The sequence below is a fragment of the Melitaea cinxia genome, chromosome 5 (genome assembly GCF_905220565.1).
Source record: "Melitaea cinxia chromosome 5, ilMelCinx1.1, whole genome shotgun sequence".
In the NCBI taxonomy this organism is placed as follows: Eukaryota; Metazoa; Arthropoda; class Insecta; order Lepidoptera; family Nymphalidae; genus Melitaea; species Melitaea cinxia.
In genome coordinates this window covers 7,627,496-7,644,615 of record NC_059398.1, presented here as the reverse complement: position 1 = coordinate 7,644,615, position 17,120 = coordinate 7,627,496, and the positions used below count along the sequence as shown (strand labels likewise).

The 17,120-nt window shown below is 33.6% G+C and overlaps 2 protein-coding genes across 2 annotated transcripts in view; one reads left to right on the top strand and one right to left on the bottom strand.

Moving 5' to 3' along the window:
* The window catches only part of LOC123653495 (serine/threonine-protein kinase tousled-like 2), a 71,068-nt gene that overhangs the window by 12,387 nt on the left and 41,561 nt on the right, over positions 1–17,120 (top strand). The gene's annotated exons all lie outside the window — the stretch shown is intronic.
* On the bottom strand, positions 844–2,711 carry LOC123653496. The gene is made up of 4 exons (XM_045589489.1): positions 2,206–2,711; positions 1,830–2,087; positions 1,378–1,723; positions 844–1,059 (listed from the first exon to the last, which is right to left on the bottom strand). Exons 1-4 carry the CDS (start codon positions 2,218–2,220, stop codon positions 884–886), a joined length of 795 nt encoding a protein of 264 aa, XP_045445445.1. The 5' UTR covers positions 2,221–2,711; the 3' UTR covers positions 844–883.

Here is a 17,120-nt window from a genome sequence, read left to right as displayed (position 1 = left end):
TACACTTCTATAAAAATCAAATATAAGTTGTTGTTAATGTTATACTAATAAAAAACTTATTTTCAGTACTTTTGGTGTATGGAAGCGTCGTTTCCCAGTTATTTTTTTGCCTCTGCGCTTGTCACTCGCAAATGTTCAAGCAGTTATAATAGCAACAGCAGTTCTACACAATATCTGTAGAAAATACAACATGCAAGAAATGCCTTCAGAAGTAGAGTTGCCAGCAAGCCTAGTAACAGATCCTTCTGTTGCAGACACTCAATCTCAAGCTCTGGGATTGCAAGATATTGTTGAAAGGAATGAGCTTATAAATGGATATTTTTCGACTTTATAAGAGGAATTCAATATAATTGATGAATTTTTAGTTTCTAATGTATAAATAAAGTAAATAGTATAAATTATTTTTAATGTTATTAGTATTATTTTCTAATTAATAAAATTTAATTTCCTAAGTTGTCAGTAATATTTAGCTGTTATTATTTTAATAAACTAATTTTTATTTGTAAGCTTAGTTGTTAAGCATTGTATTTTTTTTTAGAATTTTTTAATATTATTAATTATTAAATTATTTTGCCATTTCATATACTATATTAAGGTACTTTCTCTGTTTTGTTTGTATGTTATGTGTTTAGTATGTACTTTGTTGGTGCTCAAATAAATAAATATTTTCTTTACTTAAAATACTGTTTATTTTTTCATTAAAACAAGCAGGTATTATCAAATATATTTATTACATAGAAATATAACACAAAATACATATCAAAAAAGGAATACATAAAACAAACATTTTTACACTCGCAACTTATTATTATTCTACAAAATTAAATCAAAATACAAAATATAATTTAACGAATTAAAATAAAAATAACAATAAATATTTAATTTAACTTTTATCTTTTTGTAAATTATCTATCTCTAGTTGTAGTTTTTTTTTTTCTAATATCACCTTTTCTAAGTTCTCTTCTAATAACTTAGTTTTAGCTATAAAATAATTTGCTATTGCTTGATTCCTGGCAGAACGGTTTTCATCACCCTTGGTGAAGAGTTTTCTTTTGGAACCTGTAGGAGTTCAGAGATTTGGTATCTTTATGAATTGCTAATGACTTACAGTCTACCACTCTAACTTTATGTAAACATCTAACATAATGGGTTAGCAAAAACCTCTATTACAGCCCCCTAAGTCCAAGATTGCAATAAAAGTTAAGAGCAAATATCATGCAAACCATCTAGCTTACTACTTGTTCTGCTTGCCATCCGATCATAGTTATTAAAAAAAGTTGAGTTGTCGGGTCTGCACCAGCAGTAGTAAGTAAAGTTGTCTATAAAGGTTTAACTGAAAATTATACTATAATATAAAAAAAGCAGATAATACAATACCACTAGCTCTAGGAGTGAATAAATATTTCTTCGGTTCTTTTGCTGAACACTTTCCTGGGTCTTCTGCTTCATTTAATACGTCATTTTGTAAAATTTGGACTCCAGGAGATATGGAGCTGGCATCTAATTTTATAATTTGCGATTCTACAACAAAATCACTTCCAATACCACCACCATCACCATCACCAATAATTACATTAGCAGAAGCCCAGTTTGTTGGCTCCGGCACAAGTTCAGCATCGCCACCATATTCAACAGTGAAACCATCCACCGTATTGCCTAACAAAGTAGCTACCTTGTCTAGGACTTCATCCGGAGGGATGTAATCTGGACCACCACCACCAGTCTTAAAAAACAAGATAACTTTATAAACTTAACCATAACGATGTACAACTTATACAAACCAGTAAAGCAAGTACCTAAATACATAATCTATAATACAAGATACTGACCTTAATGTTGTTCATCCTAATTAATGTATTGCGTTTGCGAGAATTTTTTTTTAAATTTTCCCACTTCAAACGCAGTTGTTGAGGTGTACGGTGGCATGATGTAACAACTGCATTAAATTGGTCGGCGATGCGTTTCCATTCCTCCGTTTTCATTTTGTTGGTGGTAGCATTGGTAGCTTTATTGTATATTATTTTGCTGCTTTCTATAAAAGACAGCAAAGTCTTTGATTCATCCCTCGTTAGGGGCTTCGTTGAAACCTTAAACAGAAAAAAAATAGGCGCGAAATGTAGCGTCTTCACAGCGGGTGGTCGGGAATGCTCTGTTCGACCAACATAATATGTACTATAAATCTTAATATATTTTGTTATCACTCACCTGTCCACTTTCCATTTTAAATGAATAAACAAAGGTACCAGTAGATATCCAAACACAATAAAACAAGCAAAGAGCGCGGTGTAGTACGGAGAGTTCTTTCGATTGAGCTTTGAAGTTGACAATTGACAACTTCACAGTCTTCACGTACGTTACGTTCCGATCTCAATCTTAGTAAGTTTTAAGGTGTGTTATTTCATAAAATGTAACATTATATTTAGAAAATTATAATATAATCTGGTGTTTAAAGAATATTAAATGGAAATATCAATATAAATAAATGAAAAAAGTTATCAAATGCTCTCAAATCTAGAATATGAGTAAAACGCAGTCACATAAATACTGATTAGAATGGAACGCACGGGAGGGTACGGATTGATCTCCAAACGCTCGTCGAATCTCGATCGGCGTTTGAAGATCGTTGTATTGAAACGCAGATCGAGGATCGATCGAGAGAAAGAATTCTATCTTGGATTGCAACGATCTCTAGATCGAAGTTTGAATATTGGAATCGGCCGTTAGAGGTAATGTCCACGCCAAATTCTGCGCAGCCGTCTCTTTCGCTCACACGCGCCAAGCGCCTGTTGTTATAGCGGATAAAACGCATTTGATACTTTCATAATAAAATATAAATAAAATAAACATATTACGAAAATGACTGTAAAATAAAATAATGATAATTTCTGTAAACAAATGTATAATTTAATTTTCTTTTCTCACACTATCAATACAAATAGGCATTTCAATCTGTTTGTCTTGTTATTTGTTAATTAATATGTTTGTCGGTGTCGATGTCATTAAATGCTTTTTTATTCATATCGTAAATATTAGATTCATTCGTAAACTGAAAAAACTAAATCAATTTAAAAAAATTGTTTCATAAAATTGATTTTTTTAATTTTATTTTAAATTTATTGACTGTTGTTATATAACATACTTGAAATTTTTAACAAATTAATTATGTAAAAAACATTTTATACCGTAGTTATAATTTTTATTATACATCAGAAAATGATCACGATGGTCTTTTGGTTGTCACACTATACGTACTAGCACAAAGATCGCGCGGCTCGTACGACTCGCGCGATGCGACCAAATTTACCTAAACTTGCAGAGCGTAAAATTGTGAAATGGCTCTTAAACCTAAACACTTCCGAATCGTCATTTATTAGTGTTATTAATGTATTTTTTAATTTATTATTATGCCGTCTAGAGGAAATAACTGTCTGTCGATCGTGTTCATTTAGTAGGTACATGCTTACATAGTTAACGACGTTTAATCATCTAGGTACATTTAAGGCCTATTATTGCGTTTAAAAATTTAAATATATGTATATCAGGATTAATTCAAGGTTAACAAGCGGCGTATCGATTTTCATTTACCCTACGTTGCCGTCCGTTTAAATTACGCCTCACTATAAATTGATAATAATACCTCGATATATCCCCATAACATAATGTCACGTGGTTTTAGCGTCATGGATGAGTCGTCACCCGAATCAATAAAGATTCTAGATTGTTCCAGCTCAACTATTGATCTAAAGTCCCTCCTTATTCAGAATAACTTAAAGTGCCAATTCGTACGGTGTCGCTAGTTGTCAGATCGCAGTAGGATATTATCTACTTGTCTATTTTTAAACTGAATTAAATAGTCCCATATACACAAAAAACACGATCATTGTCATGTTTTCCTTGCTCAGCGATTCGCTTACGTTTTGGCGACAAAATGAAATTTTGTTATTTGGTAATCCAATTTATAGTTTTTTTTTTAATACCTATTAAAAAAAACGATAAATGTACCCGTGTAAACCGTATGGACCGCGATGTGGAACTCACACAAAGAGGACGAGACATTGAAAACGCAATTTTGCAATTTTTGTTATTTACATATTAACTTCATATTTCTTAAAGATTTAAATTGAATTATGGTTTGTTTGTTTTTTTTTTTTTTCTTCAAAATATTAAATGTTCATGTTTTATATATCATTTTAGTAACATGACAAGGTAGGCATTGCCTTTCTGCCTATATGGAATGCTCGCTACGGCATATAGGCATCCCCAAGTTCGCGCCAAACGTCGCGATTTTCCAAATATTATATATATTAAATAATTAAGATACGCTACAGAAGTAAATTCACGTAAACAATATAAATTGTCATATTAACCACGAGGAACGAAGGTACAATTCAACCAACTACATACAATACACAACGCTTAACGCAATACAATAACGCTCCATCACGTGAAAAGATATGGAATTTAAGCCATGAAACAACCGCTTATGTATACCGGTCTTGTTTACTCTATGACGCGGTGCATGTGCATCAGTTGACGCATCGCGGTTGGATCTTTACATAAAGCGCGAGTCGCGAGGGCCGAGGAAGTATGTAAAACGGGTATATAAGACACGGATCGATGCCGGGACCGACACCCGCAGACTCGTTCCCAATTCTATCTGTCTTTTGAGCTCTCGTCGTTTTCTCAAAATTTTCAACGCTGTTTTTTTAACACGTTTATTGTCACAATTTTTTTTATAAAATATGTTCATATTTATAATATATATAATATTTGATATATAGATTTACATAAAGCAATAAAGAATATTTGATTTACTTAATTCATTCTAATAATGTGCGACGCTTTATACGTTTCCTTATTAGACCACAAAAAAGTATAGTATTACATTCAAGGTCACTTACGATCATAATACGAATAATATAAAAGATGAGATATATCTTTTAAGCTAAGGAAAATCTTTATTTTGTGATATCAAGTACGGCACATGCGCGCACCCCTGTGACCTTGACGTTTAGTGACAACTTGGGGTGAGAGCGTAGCATTTCTTTAGTATATTTTAAAGGAACCATCAAACTTTTGATAGCACCAAATTTGTTTACTAAGTTCACAATTGAAAGAATTATATTTTCTGTTTCAATATTAAGGATCCATAAGACTTGCGACGTAGTAAAATAGCAAAATGCCTGGCAGCAAAACTATAATATTATTTACACATTGCAAAATTGTAGTTCTAAGTCTAACACATAATAGGGCCACTGAACTGGGCTGGGCGTCGCTCTACAAGCACGAGTGAAACCCGCCCGAGGTCATTGAACCTTTCATTTTGCTGCATCCGTTGCAAATACTCTTACGCGCATCGCTGTTGCTTGCCACCAATTCCGTCGACTGAATATACCAGTTTTTCACTGCTTAGCCAAGTGAAAAAGTGGTCGACACTAAAAAGAAACGACGAGCGAGTTGACTTAGCAATAGAAAGTTGATGCCACGCTCACTCTTAGTAATTGTATCTGATAAATAGGTGGCAATTTACAATTTAAACTGTTAAATTGCACGACGCGCTTAGTTTATTTGTGCCTCCTTTTAAAAATAGTGCTTGTGACGTAAACTTAGTCTAACTTGTAGAAATATTTTTAACTAAAGCAATTGAAGAGTGTCGCTATTAGTAATTTAAAATGTATTAATAACTATGCCCAATAAATTCTTAGTCAAGATTTATGCTTAACTTAATTGACTAATTAAATGTATTTATTTCATACAAAAATGTAATATGTTAGAGTTCATATTGTACTTGTCACGCTACATTGGGACTAGAAAGTTGAGGAACAAGAGGTGGCTATTGTGAATAATATGTATGTACTTATTCTCTATAACTCCAGTATTGTGTTACTTGCTCTCGTTGCTAGTATGTAGTTCATCTCTATCACGGATAAAAATACTTTTACATAAACAGTATTGATACCATGTGTTCCTAACAACTGTACAGAAATAAACTTGAAATGAAGAAAGAGCTATGGTTTTTTAGTATTTTTTATTCATATGAGCTATGTATTACGTAATTCCTGATCCACTTCAAATGTAATTAATTCTGCATGAAATTCGGCACACTTTTCTTTTCGCATTATAGGAATGGTAATGTAGGCTAATAGATAGTCTGTGTGTTACGCTTCAGCCTGTAATATCTCACTGCTGGACATAGGCCTTCCCCCATGTAGGAGAAGGATCAGAGCATAATACACCACGCTGCTCCAATGCGGCTTGGTGGATATGTTATCAGGTGTACCTGATAACAACCGAGACCTACGGCTTGACGTGCTCTCCGAGGCACGGTGGGTTGACCTACAAGGTCTGCACAACCACTCAGACTACGGCAAACATCTGTATGGCCAATACAAATGTTTTTCATGTGCGGGGAATGAACCCACAGCCGCCAGCAAAACAGCCACAAACCAGTACTGTGACCGTTGTACCAACGAGTCGTCATGCGTCGTATGCGTTGCAAGGACCCCTGTACTGCGTGTTACTGGGTACCTCATCCACTGAGGCTTACAATATTAATCAATATCATACATAAAAAATAATAATCAAGTGTGAGTGCGTGAGTGTGAGTGAGAGTGAGTGAGTAAGTGTGAGTGAGAGTGAGTGAGTGAGAGTAAGTGAGTGAGAGTAAGTGAGTGAGTGAGCGTGAGTGAGAGTTAGTGAGTGTTGTGTGTGTGTGTGTGTGTGTGTGTGCGCGCGTGTGTGTGCGTGTGTGTGTGTGTGTGTGTGTGTGTGTGTGCGTGTGTGCGCGCGCGCGCGTGTGTGTGTGTGTGTGTGTGTGTGTGTGTGTTGTGTATGTGTGTGTGTGTATGCGTGTGTGTGTGTGTGTGTGTGCTTAAGTTTTTATTGTATGTAATATCATTACATTGTATAAAACAAAGTCGCTTCCCGCTGTCTGTATGCTTAGATCTTTAAAACTACGCAATGGATTTTAATGCGGTTTCCTTTAGTAAATAGAGTGATTTCAGAGGAAGGTTTATATGTATTATATAATACATGAATAATATAGTAGAGGAGTACTGACAGTTTTTGTAACTGAGCGAAGCCGCGTTGGGTCGCTAGTTTATAATAATTATAACACTTCGATTTACAAAGCACATTAGCAGTATGTTGTGCAAATATTGTGAAACATATATGTATAACAATTATTCGCAAATATGTTGCTAAGCGCAAAAAAACTCGAAAACGGCTTTTTATAATGTTTGTTGAAGTTATATTTCTGTTGGCACGTTAGGGAAAAATTGTGAGAGTAAATTTTTTATGATACGCGCGCACACCGTAACAGAAAAACCGACATCCTGAAGTTAGCTAGTCAACGAGCGAGAAGTTAGCAACGTGAAGTTAGCTAGCCAATGAAGTATAACTTCTTACGTGCGTACATAAGTACACACAATTTTTTTTAACTTCTCACGTTTGACAGAACGCTAGTCAGAGGGCAAAATCTTTCCGGTCAGTTGAAAAAGTTTTCCCTTTTTACTTACATTAGTATTATTTGTGTAAGTGTAAAAAAAATCTTTTAAGTTAAACAGAAGACAAAACTCAGCTGCACTGAATTAAAACAATCTGTTCGTTATCAAATGCTTATAATAGCAACCGGATTCAGCTTTATACAATACTAGCTGTGTCCCGCGGTTTCACACGCGTTAATTTGAAAAAAAAATGGCCTATAACCTTCCTCGATAAATGCGCTATCTAACACTGAAAGAATTTTTCAAATCGGTTCATTAGTTTCTGAGATTAGCGCGTTCAAACGAACAAACAAACAAACTCTTCAGCTTTATAATATTAGTATAGATGGACGTTTAGTTAGTGTCGGGAAAGAACAAACAACCATACTATAAACAAACATTCATATATATATATATATATACAAATATACGATCCGATCGGCGTAAATGGAACTTTTTATCACTACACTAGACACAAAAGGTCAATCTATACTTATGAAAATGAATCGCCAAAATACACGTTTGCACATAAGTTCCGAACGACTGCACCAAATTAGATATCTAATTTTTTTTTTTTTTTTTTTTGTTGTATTCACTATTGTCCAGACAAGATTAGAAAAAAGTGACGGTTTAAAGTTTGCTGCGTCAGCTAGTTTGCAATAATAAAGATACTTTTCCTGTTAAGAGCCCTATCGCAAAAATCCGTAACAATCCGCGAAATTGTAATATTTTGACGTCGTTAATCTCTGTATGGAATGCAATAATGTAACTTATATTTTTGAAATATAATAAAGCAACCTTTGCTGTAGTAAGATAATGGATCAGAATTTTGATTTATATTGTGTGTACAAAATTATTAACCTTTTCATCAGCCGCCTCAAGTCCTATTTTTCAATAATCTCTATCTTAAAATTATATAAAAAATATGATAATATGTGTAATAAGTATGTTTTTGTTGATACATAATGCAGATTTTTTCCATTTGTATCTCCATTAAACCGTAGTAAAATTTTAAATTTACAAATATTTTTCAAAGAAGTACAATTTTAAAATCGATATTTTTCTTAGAAAACAAAGAAATTTTAAGGAACTATCTATGCCAAAGTGCTTATATTATTTAGAAACATAAAAAAATTAAAATGTTTAAAAAAAATTGATACCTTTTGTATTAAAAATAAAAAGATATTATATAATACCACGCATAAAACCCAGTAAATCAGTCGAGTGCCAGCGCTCAGAGGTAAGATCCTCGCCAAATTCTGCGCAGCCGTCTCTTTCGCTCACACGCGCCAAGCGACTGTTGTTATAGTGTGATAAACCGCATTTGATACTTTCATCAAAATAAAAAAATATGCGAAAACTACTGTAAAATAATATAATGATAATTTCTGTAAACAAATGTATAATTTAATTTATTGTTCTCACATTATCAATACAAATAGGTATTTAAATCTGTTTGTCTTGTTATTTGTTAATAAATGTGTTTGTCGGTGCCTTTGAATTTATAAAAAAATTAAAGCCGGCAAAAATTGACTCAGATTTTCTGGAGCATAATAAAATGCTATTTTATTTATATCGTAAAAATTAGATTCATTCGTAAGCTCAAAAAACTCAACCAATTAAAAAAAAAATGTTTCAACTATCTAATAAAACTGACTTATTATTTTAATTTTAAATTTATTGACTGTTGTTATATAACACACTTGAAATTTTTAACAAATTAATTATGTAAAAAAAACATTTTTTACCACAGTTATTAATTTTTATTATACATTAGAAAAAGATCAAGATGTTTTTTGGTTGTCACACTATACCAAGTAGCACAAAGATCGCGCGGCTCGTATGACTCGCGCGATGCGATCAAATTTACCCAAACTTGCAGAGCGAAAAATTGTGAAATGAGTCTTAAGAAAATTCAAATTTATTGTATAATGTCATGTTTAGTTGATTATTGAGTTCTTTTCTATTTATTTAAAGTTCCAAATATTTTATTCGTTAATTAAAACCATATATTATACTCATCAAAAGTTTTCAACAATTTTTTTATACAGTTCAGTGTTCAGCCGTTTTCGCCGACGCGAAAACCGCTTATCGACCCGAGCCACCAAATCCCAATCTACAAGTAAACCCTTTGTACTCGGCGAGGTCTTCCCGTACTGATAGGTTACTTTGTCTGGAAAATTCCAAGCTTCGTGGATTACCTTTAATTCATAAATTTAATTTTAATTTATTAATTAATTGAGATATTTATTTAAATTATTTATTCTTAAAAGCACTGTTGATATTTTTTATTATTTAAGTCAAAGTCAAAACGTTTCGATATTAATTTCATTTAAATGTTATGATAATTTTTCACATAGCTTCAACTTAATATTTATTTCTTGTTGCACTATTTTTACCACAGATAAAATTATGCAATAGTGTCCTACCCAAAATTATTATAATAATTTAATTGCGCAGGGATAAAAAATATATTTAATTTTTGACAGGCATTAAACTTATTAACTTATTATACAAAAACTTTCGTTACTTGACATTGGAATTTTTCTATTTGTAATGTTTTGCTTGAAAATGTTGAAAGAATGTAGACAATCATCGTCTTACCTTATAGAATATTTATTTGTCGTGTTAGATTTAGGGAAAAGTAATAGTAAACTTTAAAAAAGGTTTCACTATATTTGAAATGTCTAAGTGTGTCAGTGGTATAAACAATTATAGGTTGCAGTGACGCTTCAGATAAGTAAAAAGAAAAAGAAAAATCTTTTAGTGTCGACTTTGGTAGAAGGGGAAACAGTGGGTGTTTAGGGGTGCGGTCGGTGGTAGGAGTTGTTATATAGTGACGCGATCACGTGTACATTTTGCAGCCTGTATTGATCCCGTCGTCTTTTTCTTGTTAAATGCGGTAACACTGCGTGATAATGAACGATTTTCCTACCTTAATTAAGCTCTGTATGAAACTTTAATATTTTTTTTAATTAATTTTTTTTATATTACTATTTATACAATATAACGATAGACATCCATAACATTCGTACGTAAGTTTTGGTTAGAAGTAAACTAAAACAATAGAATTACATACTATTAACATTTTTTTTTAACTTATAAACTGTTCATTATGTATGGGAATCGAATAGCAGGTGGACTGCAGTAGTGGTTCCCAAGCGAGTTGCTGTGTCGTGGCACTTTACTGAACTGTGTTGCTGTTTGGGTGCGTGCCATTATTTTCTCGTTTAATTTTATTTCTGTAAAACACAACCTATATTACTATTAGGCCGGGCGTAAAAATACTGTATTAATGTACTTTTTGTTTGTTAAACGTATGATTTGAAGTTTAGGATCTACCTTATTTGATTCTTCTTGTTAGGTATACGATTTTGTTCTTTTGTAAGATATAATATACAGGTTTATTGAAAAATAATTTGTAAGGTTGATTGAAAAAAAAACAGTTGTGTATATTGAAAAAAAAAACAGTTGTGTATATTTCAGTTACATAGACAGTTGTTACCGGCTTGAACTGTAACGATGGTTTACGTCGAGCGGTCGGCAAAAGTTAGACAAGAGATTGAAAAGAGGCGTGAGAGCTTAGTGAAGTAGAACGAGATGCGAGATTCGTATGCGTGCGCTCTATTTTGGTCGCGGTGGCACACTCGACGGCTAATCGGCGCGTCACGTGGCCAGCGCCGGAAGGATGGGGGGTGAGGCCTCGCGGGACGAGGCTGGGACGTCGGAATGCAGTCACCACCGCTCGATGCACGGCTCGTCGATTGATCGTTTAACTACTTACTACTGATCATTTTACACCTACTGTTAATCGACCACCGGTTTAGCCTTGAATTTGAAACAAAAACGTAGTAAAAGAAAATTTTGGAAAATCTTGCTCCATAATTTTTTGCATGTAATCTTTAAATTTTTATGTAACATATAAATATATCATGCCCCCAATTATGAAGACAAAAACTTGTGTGACGTCAAAAGCTTGTAATTTCGATATCGATACACTGAAGTTACTAATTGAAAAATAGTGTCTAATTTGTAACTTCCATAACTTTAAAGACATTATGAACTTTTGTTTGTAAGTTTTACTTGAATTATTTATGCGAGCCCATGTTAGGATAAAATTGTGGAATACGAGCAAGTAATTGCACCGCGCGGATTGCAGGCAATCGCCCCCGCACCGCGCCCCGGCGCCCCGCTCTCGAACACCGTAAGTAAACAGTCTGGTGTTTATCCGCGTCTCGCTCGCACCGACCGCGTCGCGTCGCGCCTCAGAGGTGCACTCACTGTTCCTATTATTTTCGTGACGGGTATTGCGCCGAAGCCGATTCCCGCATCCTCACCCCGAGACGCGAGGTCCGGTCTCGCGGTAGAGGCGACGGCGGCGGCCGTTCGCATCACGAGCCAGTCCACGCCCGAGGCCGACTGTCGTATAGGTTCGCGCCTAATGAAACGTTTCGTTACCTCTTCCCCATCGGTTCGCATTGTATATCGTGATCGCGCGAAGCACCACTCGTCTCGGTCGGCGGAAATAACAGTGCGCCGATACTAGGTGTCAGTGTTTAGATTGTGTACTGGTGTGCTGATGATACACGTGAATGTGAATGGGGTACGGAGCGGAGTTGGAAGATGCATTTCAAGGAGTCGTTTGCGATGAGCGATCGTCCGAACGAGCGCGGCCGGCGCAACTCTCGCTGCAAGGGTGGGTGTCTACCACGAGTATATGCGGCGACGGCCGCCGGTGCTCTGCACACGCTCGCCTAACTTTCGGCGACTGTACGGGCACTCGTATACAATAACAGCTGTTCGCTTCTCAGTCATATCGTTCGCGCGGCTCGTTTATTTGTCACTATGGACAAACAACATAATTATCTTCTACTATTTTCGTATAACAACTTATCCATCGTGGGTTCGTTTATGTAAAGATTCTTCATTACAAACATAAACATAACATTTATTTATTTTAACTTACAGTTAAACAAAAAACAAACGTAAATCTTAAACCTAATATTACACATTATAAGAGACTTGTTATCCCATTTGTTTCTTGAAGCTAACAATCTTGTTGAATTAACCTGTCACTGAACTAGAAAAAAATCTGTCTCAACTTGTGTGCCCACTCCCAAAAAGGTTAATGATTTTGTGAAACATTACTAATATTATATTATAATAAAATGATGTTAGTTATTAAAATTGTTCCTCTCTGGTATTAAACTAATAAATATAACATAGGTGCATGGTGTGTATTGTGTGTGAGTAATGTCATTAAATGGTGGAGAAGGTGTCTAGTAGTAAAAATCTAGTGGGTAGTAATTATAAATTCAATTATTGGTTTATTTATTTATTTATTTGTATCAATTTAGATCTTTATAATATATTTGTTTATTTTATTTTTACACACAGAGTATATATTTTTATTTTGTTTTATAAACTAAATAAGATTTAAAAAAAAAGTAATCTTATTTTTACACTTTTTTCTGTTAAGTAAGGATAAATGATATTCAATACTTTAGTTATATTATATATGTATGAATTTTCTAATAAACGAAGTATTTCTTGGAAATGAGACTTTAGCTAAGGCAGATAAATCCTACATCGGTTTAAATGTGATGTGTCGTAAGCAAGTTCACTGTGTTTTCTTAATAAAGTACTCAACAAGAACAATTTTCTTATTACGAGAACTTCACAAAGGAGATGAGGAATTTTGGGCCAAAATGTAATGAGTAGAGATATGGTTTAAAAAATTGGTCATATTTTTTTATTTTAAAATATAAAATATCAGCTTAATTCTGAATTTGGAAGCGGAGAAAATTGAGAAAGATAGTTTTCGTCAAATTATTTAGGTATCGATTCATCTATAATCGATTACAGAATTCAAAAAGAAAATGTTTGCACTGCTTAATTAACTCAAGGTATTTCGATGCGCAATTAAAGCTGTAAACAATAAAGTGCATTTAAATAAAGTTACATTAATAGCGAAAATATCAAGTAATATCTGATAAACCAAAATGATTATCGATTTCGTATTGATTTAAAATAAATCATATTTTTAATGACAGCTTTGACAGCTTACTAACAGTAATACTGTGTCCGTCACTCGTTTCGTGTTTACTGTTTTCCGATGCATTCTGAGTCCATTCCTGATATTTATTTGTGGTTTCAAGTTTATATCAATATTTGTAATGAGTTTTCAAACAGTCTTCAATAAATATAACAAACATTGGTGCTACAAGAACTTAGTGATCGGGTTTTTTTTTATAGACGTTGTAACATAACCTCACATTTACAAAAACTAATAACTCCAATCTCAGATAGCCAAAATATAGATAATTTTCAACGAGGGATCAATAAGCCTAAATGCATTAATTGATACCTTGATATATTTTATATACTTAACTTCCTCCAATATTTTGCATGTACAGATGATGTAAGATTAACAGCAATAAGAGTAGGCAACAATGCTGTAGTTTTCAGGTAATTGAAGTAACGGATGCATTGAAAAAACTTCTTCCTTAGTTTTGCTAATGTAAAATGTACAAGTAAAGTTTATTTTTATATAGCCATTACTAATATTTGTAATTTCTGTGTGGCTACGGCAGTAAAGAATTTAGCTCCCTCTCTTCTCGTGGGTGTCGTAAGAGGCAACTAAGGGATAACACAGTTCCACTGCCACCTTGGAACTTAAAAAGTTGCCCGATGGCGGGATAACCACCCAACTGCTGGCTTTGAAATACACATGCCAAAGACAGGCAGCAGCGTCTTCGGTGCGACAAAGCTAGCCCTGCGGTCACCAACCCGCCTGGCCAGCGTGTTGACTATGTTCAACATAGGTGAATTCACGCCATTTTCGATGCAAAATTGTGGAGGCCTATAAGCCAGCAGTGGACTGCGATAGGCTGAAGTGAGTATTTAGTAATAAAGTTAAAGCTTAGTTGTGTTTTTTTAAACACGTTATTTCACGAATTAGCGGCTTTAACTACCGCCGTATCATCAGCATATGAAATAATCTGACCTTTTTCTCTGTAAAGCTTAGTTTGCTTCGTCTTATAACTCGATCCTTCGTCTTATATTCGATTAAGTATGAGTGCGTTAAAGAAGAGTGACTCCTTCTGGCACGGGAGCTTATTGCACTCAAAAGAAGAAGTCAACCTTTGTGTTATTATTGTAATGTGTTGGTTATTGATGAAATAAACATTTTTTCTATTTATTATTTATTTAGCCTGAAGCCAAGTAAGGGAATTAATTAAATAATATATATACATAGTCTGGCCTTAAATACTGTTACAATTAAAAATAAACAAAAAATTACATTTTAATTTGGAAGCTGCATATTTTATATATTTGTTCATTGTAAAAAGAATAGGGTGGTAAAATCAAAACAAATACATAAACTACCGCTTACCCCAAAGGGAGGTCACAGAAAATGTTTGTTTACGGATGAGATAATTTTTACAATTGAGCAATATTTTAACAAACAAAATGACCGTTTTTATACTCAGAGTTCTAAGGAAGCTTCCCATTTAGTCTACAGAGTACAGCGTGGGCATTATCCGACTTCAGTGTTGATTTGGTGGGGTGTTAGCCATGAAGGAGTGATTGAGCCATATTTTTGTGAAAAAGGTATCAAAACATCCGTAAAAGTGTATAAAGATACTTTACCAACACCATGTTCAATAACCAACAACGGTCTTTTCAGCAAGACTGGTTATCAAGACGCTGGATTATAATTTATGGACAGTTTTAGAGTATGGCTTGCTCTTAGTGTCATGATAATTTGGAGTTCCTAAAACAATCCATACGATTGGCAGTGAAGAATTTTCCCATGCATGCGTGCGTGCTTCTATTGATAACTGGCTTCAACATTTGAAGGACTGTATTACAGTCAGTGGAGACCACTTCGAATAAGCTTTATATATATTTAATGGTTTTATATTAATGTATCAAACTAACACACACTAAAATAGTAATAAATGTTTTTTTCTTTGTATCAATACTTAGAGCTAGACTGTATATACATAAGATAATTGTGTTTGCTCGCAAACGAAAAAAAAACCGACTTCAATTACATCGACGAGTAATACAACGTAGATCGACAAAAAAATAGTCAAGTAACTACGCGTTATCAAAGATTACTCAAAAAGTAGTTATCAGATCTCGTTAAAATTTATATGTGACCACATGATAAACATCAGCTTTCGATTAAATTAAAAATTATCAAAATCGGTACACCCAGTAAAAAGTTATTGCGGATTTTCGAGAGTTTCCCTCGATTTCTCTGAGATCCCATCATCAGATCCTGGTTTCCTTATCATGATACCAAACTAGGGATATCCCCTTTCCAACGAAAAAATAATTATCAAAATCGGTACATCCAGTAGAAAGTTATGCGGTATAATACAACGTAGGTCGACGAAAAAAGCGTCAAGTAAAAACGCATTATTAGATATAACTCGAAAAGTAGTTGTTAGATCTCAAATAAATTTAAATGGGACCAAATGACACATACCACCTTTCGATTAAAAGAAAATTTGTCGAAATCGCTCCATTCAGTCAAAAGTTCTGAAGTAACATACATAAAAAAAATACAGTCAAATTGAGAACCTTCTCCTTTTTTGGAAGTCGGTTAAAAAAGAGTCGGCCCTAAGATACTGCACTGAGGGACTCCATGAGTAACCGATTAATCACTGCTAGTGTATCTTAACACATTGGTATCTGTGATAGAGATAATTCACAATTCTTTTAATTGTAAGCCTCTGACACCGTCAGAGGCCCGTAGTTAAAAATTAAATTAGGTACATTCCAATTTTTTGAGCATAAACTAATAGATAATGGGGCCGGAGACTAGCCAAGTCCAGAAAGATAGAACATGATATGAGATACATTCTGTACCGTGACCAAGATTGCTAGCTATATAATTGGTCCAGGAATACACTGCATCCTCTGTACATTTATCGTGCCTAAAGCCCAAATTGTTTAAAGATAGTAGGTTATTCTTTTCTTAATATTGTACTAATCTTACATTAAATATTATAATTAATTTTTTTTTTTCAAAAAATCGTATACAAAACTGAATCTTAGATTAATCCAATGTTATTGTTTTTAATTTACTTTTAAATATTATTGCTATTTTGTGATGATAAACATTAAACATTATTATGTTATTATTTTTAACAAATCTTATAGGTATATAATTGCTTGATTTTATTCCGTAGTCAAATTACGTGGTGACAGTAAGATATGACACACACATATTATGAGAATTTGTTTTATATTATGGCAATATACTATTCCATTGAAAATTTTTAAACTGGTAAATATTTTTAGAATTGATAAAAGATATACGTTTAATAAAATGTAAAAAAAAATTATCGGTCGTTAATGTTCAGCGTATCTCCACTAATGATATAAAACGTGAGAAAATTATGTAATAGAATCTGTCTTTCAATCGTTTACATGCCCCTGATTAGAAAAAACTTCAACTGAAAGCAGTAATATTCCGTTATCTTATGTCGCAGCCACCTTATATTAGTTGTCGAGTAGGTATAAAAAAGTGTTAAGTTTATTCAAGGTCAGAACAGTCATCGAGTTCACCTTATTATGCTATTACAACGAGTCGCACAACTTGTTAAATTGTTTATAACT